Source organism: Gastrolobium bilobum, unplaced genomic scaffold, assembly GCF_033153095.1.
Source record: "Gastrolobium bilobum isolate Gb01-03AN ecotype WA unplaced genomic scaffold, APGP_CSIRO_Gbil_v1 utg609, whole genome shotgun sequence".
NCBI classification, from domain to species: domain Eukaryota; kingdom Viridiplantae; phylum Streptophyta; class Magnoliopsida; order Fabales; family Fabaceae; genus Gastrolobium; species Gastrolobium bilobum.
The window spans coordinates 141,015-158,543 of record NW_026899102.1 but is presented as its reverse complement, the minus strand read 5'-3'; the positions used below and the strand labels follow the sequence as shown (position 1 = coordinate 158,543).

The window sequence follows — 17,529 nt, the reverse complement described above, 5'->3', positions numbered from 1 at the left end:
TTGTGACTGAGTGAGTGTGAAATGTGTGATCTCAGTTTGACCCGTGTGCATGGGCGTGACTTTTTTTGTTGTATTTTATTTATTTTTTTTAAAAAGAGTAACCCGCGAGGCCCGTTTGACCCGCGGGCTGGCTCGTTTGAGCCCGAGTTGGCTCGAGTCGGGCTTGCAACTCATTTTTGCCAACTTAACCAAACTCGTTTTTTGTGGGTTACGAACCAACCCGATGGGTTGGCTCATTTTTGCCACCCATAATCATAAGGGTGCTGCGAGTAGTAGTAATAAGGTCGTGATTGATTGGTGTATCTTTTGTGCTATTTTTTTATTTTGCTTTCTTGGGGCTTTGCCCTCTAGTGTACCAAAAAAAAAAAAATTTACACGTAAAAGAGTGCGATACAAAAGTTGTTCCTGTTACCTACGGGTGGCAATTTGGGTTGACCCGCCCCGACCCGCCACCAACCCGCCAAAAACGGGGCGGGGCGGGTTAACCCGGCAAAAAATATGGGTTGTAAAAATGAACCCACCCCGTTTTATGGTGGGTTGGCGGGTCAACCCACCAACCCGCCAATTAAAAAAATTTAATTAAAATTCAAAAATAAATTATATTTTATGAATTTTTTTAATATTATTTTATTTTATTTCGCACTTCTCTATATTTTTTTTAGTCTCAATCTTAAATGTATATTAATATTTGTCAAACATTCTTTAGAAATTTATAAATAGATAACATTTGTCATAAATAAAATTGTTATTCTTTATTTTTTCTAGAAAGTACTAAGATAAAAAAAAATTGAATATCACAAAAATTTAAGTACTAATGAAATACTACCTAATTGTAAAAAAATAATAAAAAAATTTAAAACCCGACGGGTCAACCGCCCCGCGACGGGTTGAACCCGTTTTGACCCACTTCTAGGCGGGGCGGGTTGAGGTGGGTTGGTGGGTTAAAAATCTCAACCCAACCCGTCCCGTTTTGGCGGGTTGACCCGCCGGGCTCAACCCATATTGCCACCCGTGTTATCACGTTTTCTTGGTGGAGAATATTACTTTATGAGAGAAATTTTTTATCATGCATCTACAAATTAAAGGAGAGAAAATAAAAAAGAAAAAGAAAATATAATAAATTCTACGATAATTTTTTTTTTTCGCTTGGATAACATAAGAGTAATATTCTCTTCTTTGTATATGATAAACATATGAGAGAGTAATATTTCTTTCTCTGTAGGGAAGAAAAGACTTTTGCCAAATATATATATATATTTTTTTAACCAGTGGAGCCCAGCACTCTCCTATCATAGGAGAAAACGCAATACCTACTTAAATATTACAGCATCCCCGCTTGGGTTTAAATGTGGTGGTTGTTTCTGCGCTCTACAATGGAGCGGTTAGTGAGAGCAGCACAAGCGTGGCGTTGTCGTTCATATCCCACTTTCCACACCCTAACTTGTCACTCCTCTCGCCGCCTTCCCCGTTCTTCATATTCCAGTAAGTTCCTCTCTCTCTCTCTCTCTCTCTCTCTCTCTCTCAAATCACAATCAATCTCTTTACAAACACGTTGCTGCGTTTGATTTCTTATTTTTATATTACCTCCAACGAGGGCTCTTTGAAGGCTTCATGTGCACGAATGATTTATGATTGATTCTGTGTAGAATTTGCACCAGCTTGGTCCACCTCCTCCGTTTCTGATGTTTCAAGTTCTCGAGTTTCGCGTGAGCATCCGGGACCGTATTCGTTGCTTCCAGCTGTATTAGCTGGTATTTTTGGAATTGGATTGGTGGAAACAGCATACGCGGATCATGCTAACGAGGATGTGCAAGAAAGTGCTAAGAAAGAACGCGAGCGAATTGAGGAGTTGCTTAGAAGTAGAGGAATTCGATACGGTTCTTATCCTCGCTTCATTGTTGCTGTTAAAGGCCAAAAGGTTATTGCACTTTTTTATTCCATGATTTTCTTAATACGTCTTAGATTTAAATATAAGGTAATTGAATGGGAAACAAAACAACTGGTTTATCCGCAATGATTTGAAGTAAAGGCATAACTCTCAATTACTGTGTGCTAGCTTTGATGATGTGATGTTCTTTTACTGCAATGGAAGTCAAACTATAGCTGATGCTGTAATTACAATTATAGATCAGTGTTAAGTTTCAAATTCCTCCCGGTTGTGAAATTTCACAACTTATTGCAAATCTTACTGCGCATCTTGGACTTAAAGCTGAAGGCCATGGTGGTGGTTCAGATATGTTATTGCGTGCTTGGGACAGGTACTTCATTCTCAATTTCTGTGATTTTGGGAATGCTAGTCTGCATGTTTGAGTTATGTCCTATACAATAGTGATACACTAAATTTAGTTACAATCCTCAATGTTTCTTGTGACCAATCCACAGCACAGTTGCTTGGCAACTTACCCTTACTCATCCATCCAAGCAAAAGCCTGGTCAAGTGAATGATTCATCTACAACAGATATAAATGCACATGATGGAGATCTTTGTGTACTCATATTTCATTCTCTCATTGGCTCAGATAAAGCTGTCAGTCTTTAAATTTTGCATTTTTTTTATTTCATTTTCACATTACTGTGCTTTTGTTCATCGAAAAAAATATGGTCATCACTAGTCAGAAATTATCTTCCTTGGCCAATATTGCAGGAAATTGAATTTATTAAACAAGGGAACTTGAGTCCTGAAGAGCTTGATGCTTTCATCTCTGTTTTACAATTAGCTGGTAACAAGATGGGACAAAGAAACACCTTTGAAAGAAAGCCAAGGGAAGAGACTGAACAGGATCAATCTGTAGATAAATCTATTTCTGGTCTTGAGGCCATGGGGGTAAGAATTTATGGACTCGATGAACCCATAGGTATATCAAATGGTGAGATATCATGGGACAACATCGCTGGGTATGAGCATCAAAAACGGTATGTAAATCTAGAAATTCAGTCTTTATTTTCTGACTAGCTTAGTGTTCTGTTCCTTTTAGTAAGTGAATGTTTTTGACAAAAAATTCAATTTTATGGTTTTGATACCTGAGCTGCAAGTGGACCAAACTAAAATAGACATTTGATTCATCTTTTTTTATTCTCTTTTCAAAATTATATTGCTTGATATGGCCTCCGTTGTTCATTATGTGTCGTATTTCAGCAAAACTTGTTAGGTCAGAGCATATTTTTCTGTTAGTTACCGCTCTTAGTCTGTGTACGGATTAGATAATAACTTGTATTTGAGGAGAAAGAGATATTCGTTGGTCATTCTCTACAAATTTGATAGTGTGATCTCTGTATCTTATTTGAGACAACACTTCAATTTTTTTAATCCCTTTTCCTTTTTGTATTGTGTTTGCTTATAACAACTTCATATTATCTGTTTACTCGTGTGCTCAAGTATGGATTTCATTTATCAATATGCAGGAAAGTACTTTGATTTACTTAATCTTTAATTGTTTAATTTCTAGAGTCATAGAAGACACAATACTATTGGCTTTGCGTAGTCCTGAAGTATATGATGACATTGCTCGAGGAACTCGTCATAAGTTTGAGTCAAACAGACCCCGAGCTGTGCTGTTTGAAGGCCCACCAGGTGTGTCATTTTAGCCTCTTTTATGTGTTTTCTATATATTTAAGTAATGTTAAGCATTTAGGGAGTGTTTAGTTTGGAGTAAGTTTTCTGTTTTGTTTTTAATTTCATTTTATTAAATAAAAAAAACTAAACTTTTTCACACACACAAAAAAAAAAAAAATAAAGGTGAAAAAAATCTGTTCAATCATGATTACTGTCCTGTAAGAAGGAATTCTCTTTACCAACATGAATTTGAAACTACTACATGGAACGGAACATGTTTTTAATTTTTAAATATTTTTCTGGAAGATGTGGAAATTTTTCCATTACTGAAGGCCCCTTTATTTTTCCATGAATGGTGCTCTTGTCTGATATGTTGAAGAATATGCAAGTTTTATGCTATTTTGCATAGAAAGACTTAAAAGCTCTCTCTTAAATTATTAATTTTAAAAATGACCAGGCTTCTTTAATTGTGAGAATATGGGGTACAATTAGGGAACCATTAGTTTTTAGTGAAAATTTTCGTATTACCGTTTATATAGCTCTTTTTAAATGGTTTGACCAAGAATACAACATGAAGTCATTTTATTTATGTGCATTTTCGGTGTATTAAATGTACCTATGATCATCAAACTACTATTATTTCTCGTATTGGATACTAGACATAGAGTAGGAGACTATAACACTGTCTTGATAAGGAAACTGTATCTGTGAAGGTGTTTTTCTATAAGGTTGGAATCTCAATTTAGTGAGAAGATAGTTACTATGACGATTGTATGACATTTAGTTTTCATTCTTCAAGTCATATGTTTGAATGACACATTTGTATGGTTTCAGGTACAGGGAAAACTTCTTGTGCTCGTGTTATTGCCAATCAAGCGGTATGCTGTTTTTAAATATTTTACAGCTGTACCCCTTACTTTTATTATTGCACTGGTTATTGAATATCCTACTGTCCTCAACTGAAGAACAATAATAAATTAAAGCTGTCCTTGAGACATTATTTAAGGGGTCATGAATGATATGATGTTGTTAGCCACATTGGATATGTTCCACTTGCTTGTTGCTATATTTGTTGTTCAGCTATATTTATCTGTTATGGGGAAACTGCATCATGTATTGATTAAATGGTGATTTATATCTCTACATATCCTTATTTTATGTAATACTATTACTCACACACAGTTTTCATTGTTTCACAATTTGATTTGTATGGTTGTTGTTCTGTAAGTTTCCATATTGTGGTTTTGCTTCGTATTTTACATTTGGCCTGACAAAAATGTTTGACTTTGTACCTTCCACCACAGCTATGCTCTAAGAATGTTATTGTGGTCACTGTTAATTCATTGGAGGAGTTTAGGTTCTCCAAGAATTGATTCCTATGTTGTTTTCTTCAAAAGACTTGCTTTGTGGATGGGTAATTTATCACTTTAATACGGTGCAATTGCCTTTACACTTGTGCACCTGTGTTTACAAAGGATAGGAAATGGTGCGTGGGTGTTGTCTGACTGGGACCATCATCTTGCGTAATAGGCTTAATATACGAAGTACCCTTCATTTTTATGGGGCATTTTTTTTTTTTCGGGGTGGGGGTTTGGGGGGGGGGGGGGGGGGGGGGGGCATGCCGACTGGGATTCTTGGGCAAGGGAAAGGGGGGATTGGGATCAAACTCCATACCTCCACCTATAGTGGGGTGGGGAGCACCACGTGAGCTAGAGCTTAGGGGCATGTAAAATACCTTTCAATGAGCACATAAATTGTGATTCTTTTTCTTTGCCTTCTAGTTTGAATAACAATGTTTGTGGGTTTTAGCTTGGTTTGATATAGTGATCCCATGTCTTCAATAATCAATATAGTGAATCATGTGGCATATGTTACGTAGGATTTTGTATTTTGTGCTTGGCTATACAGTGAACTGAAATCAGCATACAACTTGACTTGGCAGGGTGTCCCTTTGCTATATGTGCCACTTGAGGTAGTAATGTCTGAATTCTACGGTAAAAGTGAACGCCTTCTAGGGAAAGTGTTTTCACTTGCAAACAATCTTCCTAATGGTGCTATTATATTTCTGGATGAGGTAATGAAACAAGAAATGTTGATGAGGAGTTGCTATATGCCTCTTATTGATTTTCCATTTAAATTTATTTACATGGTCTTTGTGTCCTCTTTGAAATGCAGATTGATTCTTTTGCTGCTGCTCGTGATAGTGAAATGCATGAAGCCACACGTAGAATATTGTCAGTACTACTACGACAGGTGAATCTTGAAGTTGTGTTAAGAGTTTTATATTATAGTGAGCGTTGATAGACTTACATTCAGCTTGAGAGTTCTTTTTTAGCATCATAATTGCTCATCAAGATTATTTACTTGTTTGTTTTAGTTTATGATATGATTTGGTTTTTGATAGAGCTCAATAAAAGAGTTCCCCATTATACCTCAGCTTGCAAGGATTGGGTTAAGAAAATCTTTGCAAGCAGTTTTACCTTTGCATTTTTGTAAAGAGACTATTTCCTATAATCGATCCTAGGACCTTTCGGTCACAAAATGAGCAACTTTAATATTGCTCAACGCTCAAGCTCATTCTCTTGGTTACCCACTCCATGTAGTGGGATAAGATTTGGTTGTAGTTGTTTAGATTAATTTTTTATACTATTGAGTATTGATATATTATTTTAAGGATCAAAGCTGTTGACCTTACTTTCATAAGACATTAAACGGCTTGACTTTGATAACTGATAAGTATAGAATAAATCCTTGTTATATAAACTCTTGTATGAACAACTCATCCAAACTTTATCAAACTTGCTCAAAGTTTAAATTTTTATGGATTTAAATGACGGATGGAGCAGTGGTAAAGCTGCTCTTTTATGACTGAGAGGTTCAAATCCGGAAAACAGACTCTTTGCAAATATATAAGGGTAAGGTTGTGTACAAGAATTCTCTTTATCTTTATCCTTACTAGTCGAGATTTAATAGGAAGTGATTTTTGACCGATGGATGAAACAAATTTTGCAGATAGATGGCTTTGAGCAGGATAAGAAGGTTGTTGTCATTGCTGCCACAAATAGAAAAGAAGACCTTGATCCTGCATTAATCAGGTGAGCTTTAATACAAATTGCTTAATAGCTTGCAAAGTTTACATAATCATGTAGGTTAATTATCCTGACTGTTGTTTCTCTTTCTTCTTGTAGTCGGTTTGATACAATGATTACTTTTGGCTTACCTGATCATCATACTCGTCAGGAAATAGTATCCAAATATGCAAAGCACCTATCCAGACCCGAACTAGACGAACTTGCAAGAGTTACAGAAGAGTAAGTTAGGCTATCTTTTGAGTTCCCCACTAGAGTTATCGCGTACAGATTGGTGGTAGTGAAAGTAAGAGGGTAGAAGATGAGGGAGACGTATTTATCTTATTATTTTTGCTTCAACCATCCATGGCACATTCTTAAATCTTAATATGGAATCGTAGTAACTAGACCCGAGCCCTTTTTCCTAACCTCAATATGCTACGATAAGTTACTGTCATATTAAATTATTTTGCACTATTTTTTTCACTCCTTTCCTGTTCATCGGTTTTTATTGTTTCAGTATGTCTGGAAGAGATATTAGAGATGTTTGTCTGCAAGCAGAACGATCTTGGGCATCAAAGGTAAGAATATATATATGTTTTTTCAACTTTCTGTCTGTTAATAGTGTTCTTGGGATAATATTTAAAAGCACCTATTCATGATTGGACAGATAATTCGAGGACAAGTATACAAGGATGGCGAACAAACATACCTTCCACCTTTGCAAGAATATATAGAGTGCGCCACGAATCGACAGGAAGCGCTGCTTAGTACTGCTGCAAACAGGAAGTTTCAAAGCTCTTCCCGCCGCAAGACAATAATCGACTGAGACCTTGTCTAAATTCTTTTCTTCTCTTTTTTTCTCCTTTCCATCCCATGGGACTAATGAGCTAATATATATAACTTCAAGTTTTGAACGTTACAAAAGGTCCGTGGTACTCTTATACAAAGCATTTGAAATTTTACTCGAACTTGTTTTTTATGCAATTCCACTAATATTTATTGCTTTTGAGAGCAAGCCAGTACTATTTTGATATTGTTGAGGATAAGTAGACCATTAGCGCTCTTCTGGGAGTCATTGATATCTATTTGGGAAAGAGTGAATGAGGGAAGGATGCGAACCTTAGCAAACCGATCTCCATCATAAGCACTCGCAAGTTTAATCTTCCTTACTCCTTTCAGAATTGGCTTTTGCATGAAATCTTCTAAACTTCGTCTTGTCTAAATTGCTCATGGTCTTTTAATAAGTGGATGGGACATCCTTCTTAACAAGTAACTACTAGGCAACTTGTATATTTACTAAAAAGAGTTTTTTTTTATGTATTTCATAATTAAAATTTACTCCTTGTACTTATGATTCTCCAATTAAGCTTTGATAAAACTTAAGATCCACTGCAAGCAATTAGTGTTACATGATTAAATATTATCTGTAATTATCATAAATCAATTCCAATGAGAAACCCTTTTCAATAGTAACTTAATTGACAATGACCTAAGTCTTTTCAATAGTAACTTAATTGACAATGATCTAAGTATTTAGACCGAAGATTTAATCATTCGTCAAGCTGTCTTTCTCCCTTTCTTAATCAGCTGCTTACTCATATAATAATATAATAAAAAATTTAAAATAAGATGAAATTTCAAACAGCGGGTGGTAAATGAAATAATCAAATGGGGAAGTTGCTATTTTAGGTTGAGTCGACTTTATTCGTTCAAACATAAAGAAAATATAGTTATGTCGATTTTGTTTTATTTTTTATATTTAAACTAAACTATTTGCATGATTGGGCTAGCCGTATTTTTCAGACCTGGCTGAGCTGTCTTAATTTCTTCAGGCTTATGAAAAGATGGTAGGAGCCCAAAGCCCATTTCAGACCTAAGCTCAAGTAGGCCCATCAGCGAAAGCTGCCCTCTGAAACATTTGATTAGTCACGAGCTTACCTCGCCGGTGGGAAAGAGCAGCAACTTCGATGGAGGCATAGAAGGAGCGAAAGTTGGGATTCTTATTCTGATTTTCGTTCGGTCGCTGGTAACTAATAAGTTCTTTTATTCTTTACGTGCTCAGTGTTTAAGTTAGCATCCGATAGTGTTTGATTTTCATTTTCACATCATTATATAAATTGCTGAGGGACCTGGTTATGGTAAAAATGCTGTGAGATATTTGATGATGGTTGGTTCTGTGAAATTAAGTTGATTACAATGTGTTTGATGAAATGTTTCGCGAAATTGCTTGATCATTTTGAGGCACTTCATGTAATTGCACTCTCACCATTGCTAATCCACTTGTTGCTGGTTGAAATCACAGTTTGTTTGCTCACAAGTATGGCGGCCTTGATCTCCAAAAGGCTACTACGTTCTTCCGGGTCCTTGCATTTGCTACGACGACGTTGCTGTGATTCACATGGTAATACGTTTATGTAGTTTCCCCTTAATTCGATTTTCATTTATTTATTATTATTATTATTTTCGTTTTATGAATCGTTATATATACGATGATTTTTCATCCACAGATATATACAGCAGTTTATCTGGGGAAAGTCTGTTTTCTGCAGAACGTTCTGGCCTTCTCTTGGTACATTGTCATTGCATTTAATTTTCGTTCTATATTTGTAGCTTCTTTCAAATTGAATATTTAATCGATGCAGCTATCTCTTGTGCTGGTTGTTTACTGATATTTAAATGTAGGCCAGGTCAATGATCCAACGGTTTTCTACTTCTATTTTACCTCCTAGGCCTGATGAAGGTGCATTTCCGTCTGATTTATTGTCGAAAAAGCCTCTGGCAACATCTGAGCGTTCTATAGGTATGAAGGATAATTTGGAGCATTTTGTACATGTATATGCTGGTTCTTCATTGTGTTTCTTCTGATATTTATCGCTGAAAGGAAAGATTATTTGATTGCTAGGCTTGAAGTTCCAATTTGGTTTTGATTATTGAGATATGAGATTTGATTTGTTGTGCATTATGTATTTTCCTTATCAAAATTAATAGGCAATTATACTTTTTGGTAGTGTTCAGAGGAAAGGGATGAAGATGCATAATTTCCTCCAAATATCACCTGCAACTGACTGAATGCGTTTCTATGTATATTACATGTCAGAACTTACTGTATGCTTTTTCTAAGAGCATATTTATACCTAAAATTAGATACAATGTATGCAACTACGTGTTTTGTAAATATTCTTTTTGACATTCTCTGTGGCTTTGTCATTTGATCCTTAAACTCAGAACTTAATATTTTATGTGTGCCTAATGATCTGCTTCTGCTCTGAAATTGAAGGAGCTTGTGGCCAGTGAACTTTTATGTCGTCCACTAAAGTCATGTATTGGACATTTTTCTTATTACTATCCTATGTTGGTTAGCAAGTGCATTCACTATTTCTTAACTGCATGTAGGGCCGCAATCTTCCTCTTTAATGATGCACCTGACTTTTTCAAGAATGAGAGCAAAGCAGAGATAATAGTTTTGAGTTCATCTTTGATCATGTTCTCTGTTTTTTTCACTACCTACCTTCTATAATGGCAACCCATCTAGCATTGATCATGGCATGAGTTGATTCCTGTTTCAATAAGATCTAAGAGTGTTATTTATATATTTCATTATGATGTAGGGCTTTGTCAGGATCTTTTAATTCCAGTTACCAACTTTCATAATGAAGACAAGGGCTTTATGGTCTTAGCTGGAGATGTTTTTGATATGCCTATTCGGAAGGATATTATTCATCGTGTTGTTAGGTGGCAACTTGCAAAACGACAACAGGTTGTGACTGCATAATGTTTTGGAATCTAAAGCTTGTTTCTCATTGGACATATGTAATCCAGGGGAAAAGCTATATTTCTTAGTCAGGCTAGACTGGTGATTATTTTTCTATATTGGCTTAACGATATATAGGATGTATTCTGATGTTGAATGCTGGAAATACTCTATCATTTTTTTCTTTCATCACTTATATTTGCATTGAAAATTGATTGTGGGGAGGGATTTGAATAGGGAATTGGGATGAGGGACAAACATTTGGATTTGTGACAATAACTACAGTTTGGCACATTTATTCAGATGTTTAAGTAAAAAAATGTTTCCATTGATGCTTTATCATTTATTGCTTGAAATATCTTAATAATATATATTTCTTCTTACACTTGATGAACGATGGGAACTTTGTTTTTCTATTAGTGAAAGGGGTTGCTAATTCCTAACACCAGAAGAGAATCTGAAATTCTTGAAAAACAAGAACAAACAGAAATGAAGAATTACAGAATAGAGTGACTCCATGATAGAGTCCCAGCCTTAGGAACAGCCAACCCCACTCAATACCTCCCTCTACCCAATTCTACCTGCCTTCCCTCTCTTCCTCTCTCCCCTTTAAGCATTTTCTTTAACAGAATTTACACCTTCACTTCTCTCTGCCCTGTTGCCACATGTCATGGAAGTAACAAGAAAATCCCCCATACATATTCCCTTCTACCTAACCTCTCTTGTTCACTTGAGTCATTAATCCATTTCCTTTCCCTTTATTTATGCTCACATAGACTCTATTAATAGGAGGGTGTCTATCAACATATAATGGTATTGAATGTATAATTTATCTAGTAGTATGGATCTAAATTAGCTATGAAAACTTTCCATGAGAATGTTATGCGTTTGCTAATTGATTTGGCCAATAGGGAACTCACTCAACAAAAACTATCAGTGAGGTCAGCGGGACGGGAAGAAAACCTTGGAATCAAAAGGGAACTGGTCGAGCAAGGCATGGTTCATTGCGTGGGCCTCAGGTACTGGAGCATTCTGCTCATTAATTGCCATTCTATCTCTTTTCCTCCTTCCTTCATAGATTTTGTATTCCTTTTCCCCCCCTTCTTTTTCAGCAGTTGAAATTAACAAATAATGAATGGTAATAGTTCAGGGGTGGTGCCACTATGCATGGCCCTAAGCCCCGAAGCCATGCTTTCAAACTCAATAAGAAGGTTCGACGTCTGGGGCTGAAGATTGCTATGTCAGCTCGTGCTGCAGAAGGAAAGGCAAGTATCTTCCCTTACCCCTTCCTGGCCTCTCCTTGAAAAGAAAAAAGGACATCTTCTCTACATTATTCTGTCTGATACATGAGTGTACATGAAGATTTAATCTGTGGAATTTATAATTAATTGTTTAATGATTTAGCAGCTAAACTGGCAAGATACGGGATATTCTTATTTCTTTTAGGGACTTCTTTGTTGTTGATATTATCGTTGATATCAAAATTAAAGATATAGTTCAGTGAAATGCGCTGTATAATCAGTTTGCATTTAGAATTTCGTATGAATGTTCTCAGCCTCACATTCCCGATTGCCAATCTTGTTGTTTTTATTTCTTTTTGGGCTATAAAATTATGCCGTATAATTTTACTGTACTTCGTATGTAATATATTTATATAAATAACCAATGCAGGCTGTTCTTTTAGTTGAACACCTTGTGTCGAGAAAATAGATTGACTGCAACTTCTTCACAAAATTATGGTTTAGTGTAGAGAGAATTGAAGTAGGAACAAACGAATTAGGGTTCTGGGGTTAAAAATCTCTTTGTATCTAAAAGTATATCATATGGCAGCTGAGTGTATAGTCCTAGAGACCCTTTATACTAGGTTAACTGTACTTTACTAAGCCCCTGCCCAAAATACATGCCCCCTCTAAACTCTGCTCTCTAGAGTCTGAGTTTGGTCATTAAGGTGACTTGTCAGTCATGTGACTACTTAATACAGTAAGACCATGTTAAGAAACATAATGGGGAACAAGAAAATAACTCATAAATTAAAAAGAAAATGGCGATGTTCCTGCATCAGCTATCCTTTGTCTGCTTTCTTACTGTGACTTAAATGGTTCTTTTGGGCATGTATCCCTATCCTGCTCATTTGTACATAAGGTGTTCTTTTAACTTCTTTCATCCCTAATTAGCTTGTTTGTACTGCTTCTTATACTTCCTTTTCCTTTCTTGCATTATATGTTTACTAAGAGTTTGTTCTTGAGTTATGTACACTTATCTCTGGGGAATTGTTTTTTTATACAGCTTCTTGTGTTTGAGGATCTGGAGCTTCCCACACACAAAACCAGGAACATTGTGAACTATTTCAAACAAATGGAGGACACCAAGAAACTTCTACTCGTAGATGGTGGTCCCATAGATGAAAAGTTAAAATTAGCTACACAAAATCTACATTATGTTAACGTACTTCCCTCCATTGTAAGTCCAAGTTTTATCCATTTTGCTTCTATCATAGTTTGGATGGAAGTGATAAATATAACTGTACATTGTAGATTTCGTTTGAAGTTTATAGTATGCTTCCATGAATCGATACATTTCCAATAGTGACAACCAAGCCTTATACTAGGTGTGGGGTCAGTCAGGTACATGGATCAATAATCAATGGACACCACTGGACTCCATCAAAAACCAATTTTAGTAAAACCATTTTAGAATAAGGTCTTTTTTAATGGTTCTCGTAGTAGTTTTCTTCATCAGACTATTTTCCATTTGATTCATTTTTCTCACTAGTACCTCTATTGGTCTTTTTTCCAACAACCATATCATCTTAGGAGAGTTTCCGTCATTTTCTTCTCAATAGGGGATACTCCAACTTTCCTCCAGAAATTTCCATTCATAATATTATATATTCGGCTGATTTTTCGGCTCTTGTTGGCACTAATTGTTTGACATTCACTACCATAAACCATTGTTGATCTTATTGCTATCCAATAGAATTTTCCATCTGAGCTTGATAATCAATTTGTAACCATAAATTACGATTGAAGCATCTCTCCATTTTATGTGTGGCATCTCCGTCACTTTGTAAGATGGATCTAAGATAGTTAAATTGTACAACTTGTCGTATGGTGTAATAATCCCAAATATTCACCTCCGAAACATCACTAACTCGTGTCTTACTGAACTTGCACATCATATACTGTTTTCTCTTTCCTACATAATTGTAAGCCCATTGATTCCAAAGCTTCTCTGCAAAATTTTGTTTAGAATATACTCATTCTTGAGACTTATCAAGGATCACATCATCCACAAAGTATGCATTGAGGCGCTGGCTCTTGGATGTGCCCAATGCTAAGGTAAAATGGTACAAACTCGAAGTTGATTCTTCATTCTTGGTGCAAACATGTGCTCATGAAAAATCTTTATCGAGTTTGCACTCTAGTCATTGTCTCATCTTATGTATCCTTTATACCTTGAGTATGTACTGTTTTTTCTGTATCGACGGAGACCATGTGACGGTCTTTTTGTTCCTTTTGTACACCTTTCCATCAAACCCTGCAGTATATAACCATGGTTGACCTTTTTGGCATAAAACCAAATTAGTTCTATGATATGCCGTTCTCTTGTCATAGTCTGGTCTCGTTTATTCTTTCCTACTGTTTAGTAGTGTTTACATCATCCTAAAACATTCCCTCTCTCCCTTCCTCCACCTAACATGCACTTGCATCTTTTTGTCAATTATATATGAAAAAATATTGCTTTCATCTTTCTTATCAAATAGTAACTTGCCAGCCTTATGGTTCTAGTTGTTACAAGTTTAACTCTCCTAAAACGGTCATGCTTTAAAGCCTATAATTTAATCATTATGTGGCTAATTTCATACGTACTCCCAGCTAATGAAGAAATTTCCTTTGCTTATATATGATGAGTTTGGGTCTTTGGGATAAAAGTGGTGTTGATGTTAATGTTGATATATGATGGGTTTGACATGTTTTTGTAGGGCTTGAATGTCTACAGCATTTTGCTGCACGACACATTGGTGATGTCCCGAGAAGCTGTGACCAGAATTGTCGAGCATATGAACACTCCAATAAATCGTTGAGGCAGTAACTATTTTTTATGCTCCACTTCATTTACTCAGCATTAGGAATAGTATCCCGTATCCCCATTTCTGTAAAACAAAGAGATCCATTGAGAATATCTTTTGTTTGGGGTTTCTGTTAAAATTACATAAGCTAGACAAGTTATGCCATTTTTACCGTGTTAAAGGTTGGAACTTAGGAACTTGATGGTCTAATTTTGATGTTCGAATCGTGGTTTCCGATGGTTGAACGGCCATTTCTATCCTTCGTTCATGAATTTAACCAATATAATTTGTCTTTGGCTTTCTCAATGGTTGAATTGGATTTGTTGGCACCAAGTAAAGGTATAGACTTTCAAGTTTTGGTGCCTTCTAAAGGTATAGCCCCGCTCCCTCCCTTACTAGTTTTAGTCTTGTGCAGTCAGCAGGAGCAAGACTAATCTTTGAAGCCCCGGGCTACGCCATTTGTGGTTCATCAGCCCAATGTGTGCTATCATCAAGACTCTAGTTGAGCTTCGCTTATCTTATTTTCCTGTTCATGCACAGTAACAAGAAGTATCATCGACATATTGGTCACCCTAATACTCCAGCGAAAGACAGACTTATGTTGTTTTGGTTTAGGATTTTAAAAGACTATTTTGAGATAAATTTTTTTTATATATTTTAGAAGATTATCTAGAATTGTAGTGATTTTAAAGATAATTTTAGAAGATATTTAAATATTTTGAGATAATTTTAAATATTTTGAGATAATTTTAAATATTTTTAGAAGATAATTTTAATAAAAATAAAGAAATGCAATAATTTTAATAAAAAAATAAAACTTAATATAATTTTCTCGATCCACTTGGATTTGATCAATGAGTTGAAAATTATCTTCTTTTTCTTTTTGGTAGACAAAAGGTCCAAAGGCTTAAAACAAAGACAACAAACAAACCCAAAAAAGAAAATCAGAACATAAAAAAAAAAAAAAACTACAGTTACCCTATCACGAGTAAACTACGGCATGATTCCTACCAACAGCGACAAGATCAGCCAAATACATCAAATGTCTTCCATGTGGAGGTTCCTAAAAAACTAGTTGATCAGCTAGGTCCCTATCATCCAAAATGGAATTAGCCAGCCAATCCACACATATTCCTTTCCTTATATGTATGTTGTAGTCGCACCTGCCAGGCTTTGTTAAGCCATGTCCCTATACGAGAGACAAGTTGAATCTCACGAACTGCTGGTGATTGCACTTGATGAATCACTTTCTAATATCACATTTCGGTATCCTTCACTCTGCGCCACTTCCAGATCACAAAGAATACCCCATAACTCAACTTTATAGGATGAACACATATCTAACCGGTTGGCAAATCCACATAACCAATTGCCTCTTGAATCCCAGATCAGACCCCCACAGGCAGTTGGCCCTGGGTTGCCATGAGTCGCACCATCAAAATTTATTTTGATAGATCCAACCTCAGGAAATTGCCAACAGATTCTAGTATTAATATTGACCGTGCCTGCTAGCCTATCAACCAGCCCCTCATTCACTTTTTCCACATACAGTACCAGCTCTTTAAGTGCTCGAACGTTGATATCCAAAGGAGGAGCCTTACCCCCATAGTGTACTGCATTCCTCTAGTGCCATAATTTCCAACAAGATATGATGAAAGTGGTTAGCCATGAAATTGATGGCGACTAAGAAACACCATTGCCAATATTTTTTGATAGCCAAAGCGAAAGGTCCTATGTGAAGAAACTAGACCCGTAAAGATCAAGCTTAAGCTTCAACCATACCTGGGTAGCCTCCCCACAATCCCTTAAAGTAGGAATAATTGATTCAGCTTCAAGCCTGCAACATGGACAACTAGGGTCAGAATCACCCCATTGGGATAGTTTAAGTCTTGTCAATAACCTATTATGCAAAATCTTCCACATGAATTTTTTTTATTTTTGAGGGCCCTTCCAAGCCCACAACCGTTGCCATACCTTCCTAACCTCCTCTTCAACATTCTCTTGCCTCGACAAGCAGTTAAATATTGAGCTTACCGAAACCCTGACAACCCCAACGTTGAACTACATTCTCTTGTAAGGGCCATCTTCTGGAGCAGGTGGTAGAGTGCTTCGAATAGCAGCAATGGCACTATCTAGTAGTCACTCCCAAAGGACTCAAAGTTCCAAATACTCGATGGAGTAACCATATCAGCGACTTTAATATTTACATCTAAAATCAAATCTCCATTAGGAATTAGCTCTTGTAAGGGTCCTACATCCAGAAGCCACTTGTCATACCAGAATCTTGCCTCTCTTCCATTGCCAAGCGCCCATGATAGCTGCCCTTTCAATTCAGACCAAATTCTACATAAATTTCTCCACAAATTGGAGTCACCTCTTTGAGAAACAAATGGCATAAGACTTCTGTTTCTGTTTACGTATTTTGCTTGTATCACTTGAGACCATAGCTGATGAGGTTCAAAATGAAACATCCAAGCTCTTTTTTGCTAGAAAGGCATTGTTCATCTGTTTTAATTTTCTTAAACCCAAACCACCATCTTCTTTGAGTGAGGTGATCACATCCCAATTGATCAGATGATGTTTCTTATTGTTTTCAGTGTCTCCCCATATAAAACGCCTTTGAAGCTTTTCAATTTCATTACAAATCGATGACGGTAGCGTGGAACTTTGCATCTAGAAGAATGGAATTGTTGCATTACCGAATAAGCAAGTGTTATTCGTCTTGCTTGGGATAGGCACTACCTTTCCCAGTTATTCATTTTCTCCTTTACCCATTCAACTATTCCATCATATAAGCTCCTCTTCACACGACCATGTTGCATCATAGAGCCAAGATAATGCCCAACATTCTTGACTCTTTTGAAGCCACTAGTTTGCACAATCTTGTTAATAGTTTCTTCAGAGGCATTTTTTGAGAAGAAAACGCTTGCCTTCTCCACACTTAATTTCTGGCCTGATAACTCTTCGAATATGATTAAGCATTTGAGGAGAATGTGTATTTGTGCCTCACTTGCTTCCATAAACACCATCAAGTCATCAGCAAAGTCTAGATGAGAGATCCTTGGACCATCTTTGCCAACCCACA

The 17,529-nt window shown here is 36.3% G+C and overlaps 2 protein-coding genes across 2 annotated transcripts; both read left to right on the top strand.

The window, feature by feature from the left end:
- Positions 1 to 1,354: 1,354 nt before the first annotated feature.
- Positions 1,355 to 7,608, top strand: LOC133287254 (uncharacterized). Its single transcript, XM_061484820.1, has 13 exons — positions 1,355 to 1,482; positions 1,647 to 1,918; positions 2,128 to 2,258; positions 2,383 to 2,527; positions 2,645 to 2,913; positions 3,447 to 3,571; positions 4,388 to 4,431; positions 5,496 to 5,627; positions 5,729 to 5,806; positions 6,566 to 6,648; positions 6,742 to 6,864; positions 7,142 to 7,202; positions 7,292 to 7,608. Exons 1-13 carry the CDS (start codon positions 1,374 to 1,376, stop codon positions 7,448 to 7,450), a joined length of 1,731 nt encoding a protein of 576 aa, XP_061340804.1. The 5' UTR covers positions 1,355 to 1,373; the 3' UTR covers positions 7,451 to 7,608.
- A 927-nt stretch (positions 7,609 to 8,535) lies between these two features.
- Positions 8,536 to 14,609, top strand: LOC133287258 (uncharacterized). The gene is made up of 9 exons (XM_061484826.1): positions 8,536 to 8,650; positions 8,927 to 9,025; positions 9,132 to 9,193; positions 9,307 to 9,424; positions 10,233 to 10,381; positions 11,287 to 11,394; positions 11,521 to 11,640; positions 12,662 to 12,835; positions 14,358 to 14,609. Exons 2-9 carry the CDS (start codon positions 8,944 to 8,946, stop codon positions 14,457 to 14,459), a joined length of 915 nt encoding a protein of 304 aa, XP_061340810.1. The 5' UTR covers positions 8,536 to 8,650; positions 8,927 to 8,943; the 3' UTR covers positions 14,460 to 14,609.
- The last annotated feature ends 2,920 nt before the right edge of the window (positions 14,610 to 17,529 follow it).